Source organism: Lipotes vexillifer, unplaced genomic scaffold, assembly GCF_000442215.2.
Source record: "Lipotes vexillifer unplaced genomic scaffold, Lipotes_vexillifer_v1.1 scaffold518, whole genome shotgun sequence".
NCBI lineage: Eukaryota > Metazoa > Chordata > Mammalia > Artiodactyla > Lipotidae > Lipotes > Lipotes vexillifer.
In genome coordinates this window covers 2,107,414-2,109,242 of record NW_006780945.1, presented here as the reverse complement: position 1 = coordinate 2,109,242, position 1,829 = coordinate 2,107,414, and the positions used below count along the sequence as shown (strand labels likewise).

At 48.9% G+C, this 1,829-nt stretch overlaps 1 protein-coding gene across 1 annotated transcript in view; it reads left to right on the top strand.

The window, feature by feature from the left end:
* DNAI2 (dynein axonemal intermediate chain 2) overlaps window positions 1-1,829 on the top strand; it is a 19,846-nt gene that overhangs the window by 2,353 nt on the left and 15,664 nt on the right. The window contains exon 3 of the mRNA XM_007454416.1: window positions 499-620. Coding sequence (XP_007454478.1) covers window positions 499-620 — 122 coding nt within the window. The remainder of the gene's footprint in view (window positions 1-498; window positions 621-1,829) is intronic.

Here is a 1,829-nt window from a genome sequence, read left to right as displayed (position 1 = left end):
CCTGCTGAAGGTATCAGGGGAGTCTTCCTGGAAGAGGTGGCACTTGATCTTGAGCTTTTCCTTGTTGGACATTTGGAATAACGGGGAATGGCCTTCTGGGTGGAGGAAACAGGAGATGGATGCCATATATGGGGTGGTTACTAATTCTCTTTGCCTGGAGCAGTGGTGTTTCTTCACCTTTTTTTTCGTTGTTGTCCCCCAACAAGCCTTTTTAGACATCGCCCCACCCCAATGAAAATGTAATACCGTAGCTGTACTGTATATTTATGTACTGGATGTATATCTGTACTTTGTATAAAAAAGTAATAATATTTTACCCCCAAGAACCAATTTCCACCCTTTTGGGGGGTAGATGTTGCCCCCATTGAAAATGCATGGGCTGGAAGGTTGGGAAAAGACTACTAGATATTTCTCGTGCCTCCCAGACTCCATCTCAGCCCTGGTCAGGCTGAAAGGACCTCCCTTTACTGCTAAGAACTCCCGCTGTGTCCTCCTCAGATCATGGAGCACTGCATCAAGCAGAATAACGCCATTGACATCTACCAGGAGTATTTTGATGATGAGGATGCGGTGGAGGTGATGGAAGAGGCCCCTTCAGCTAAAACCATCAATGTTTTCAGGTACCTCTATAGCCAGGCAGGTGTCTGGCAAATTTCTCTCAGCCCTATGCGTGGGTGCTTCCAAAAGGTGACCCCTTGCCAGTCACTTCATGCCATGGGTACAGTGCCATCTGTGATCCGAGCTTAATAAGGGACAGAGCAAAATAAAATGCCCAGCAGACAAGTGGTGCCTATCCTGAGGGCAGGCCTGGTTGGTGGAAAAGGAGGACAGAGTCTGGGGAAAGACTAAAGCAAATTTGCAAAGCTGTGTACAAGTGTGGTTGATTCATACGGTGTAGAGAATGTATCAAGTACCAAACGTCAGTGATCCGGCTGCACTGTGAGTAAACAAGACCCTCGTCCCAAACTCTCAGGAGTGTGCCTGGAATAACCTCCAAGGACAGCAGAAATTTGACAAAAGAAATCTATCCCACAGACACATGTGTGAAGTCACTGCATATTCACTGCAGCAGGGTGTGTGCTAGCCAAAGACTGGAAGGAAGCTAAACCCGTCGGTAGGGGGGTGGTTCCAGCAATTCTGGTATGCCCACACTGTTGAATACCACGCCGCCATCAGAATGAATGAGGCAGCTCCTTATGTGCCTGTAGCGAGTTTCCAAGATTTACTATGTGAAACCAAGGCAAAACAAAGGGCAGAACAGTGTGTAGAGAGCACTACTTTTTGTTTAAAATACACCTATATGCATGTGTGCATGTATGTATACATATGTGTATACGTGTGTATGTATATATATGCATGTGTGCACACGTATACATGTATATGTATGTATATATGTGCACGCGTGTGCGCGTGCGTGTGTGTGTGTGTGTGTATGCTCATATATGCAGAGAATACCTGTGATTTCAGACGTGACTAGCCTCAAATGCCAACTCTGGAGGATTCATTTTGCTACCGTGACCCACTGAGGGTCCTGGGAAGTGTTTCACCCAGCCCCAGCGCGACCAGTAAGGATTCTTTTCTGATCCAGGGCTGAGTCATGGTGTGCCGAGCAGGCTTCTAGCAATGGGGTGCAAGCGAAGGGCCAGGGTGGGGCGGGGGCTGTCTGCCCTGCTGCTCCAGCCCTGCTGGGGTCTGACCTTCCATGTGGATATCCGAGAGGGCTGATGCATTAGAAGTCATGCCATCCAACCTCCGCGTCTGGCAGATGAGGAAACTGACACTAGAGAGGGGATGTGCTCAGGGCTTACAGCGGGGGGGGGGGGGGGGGG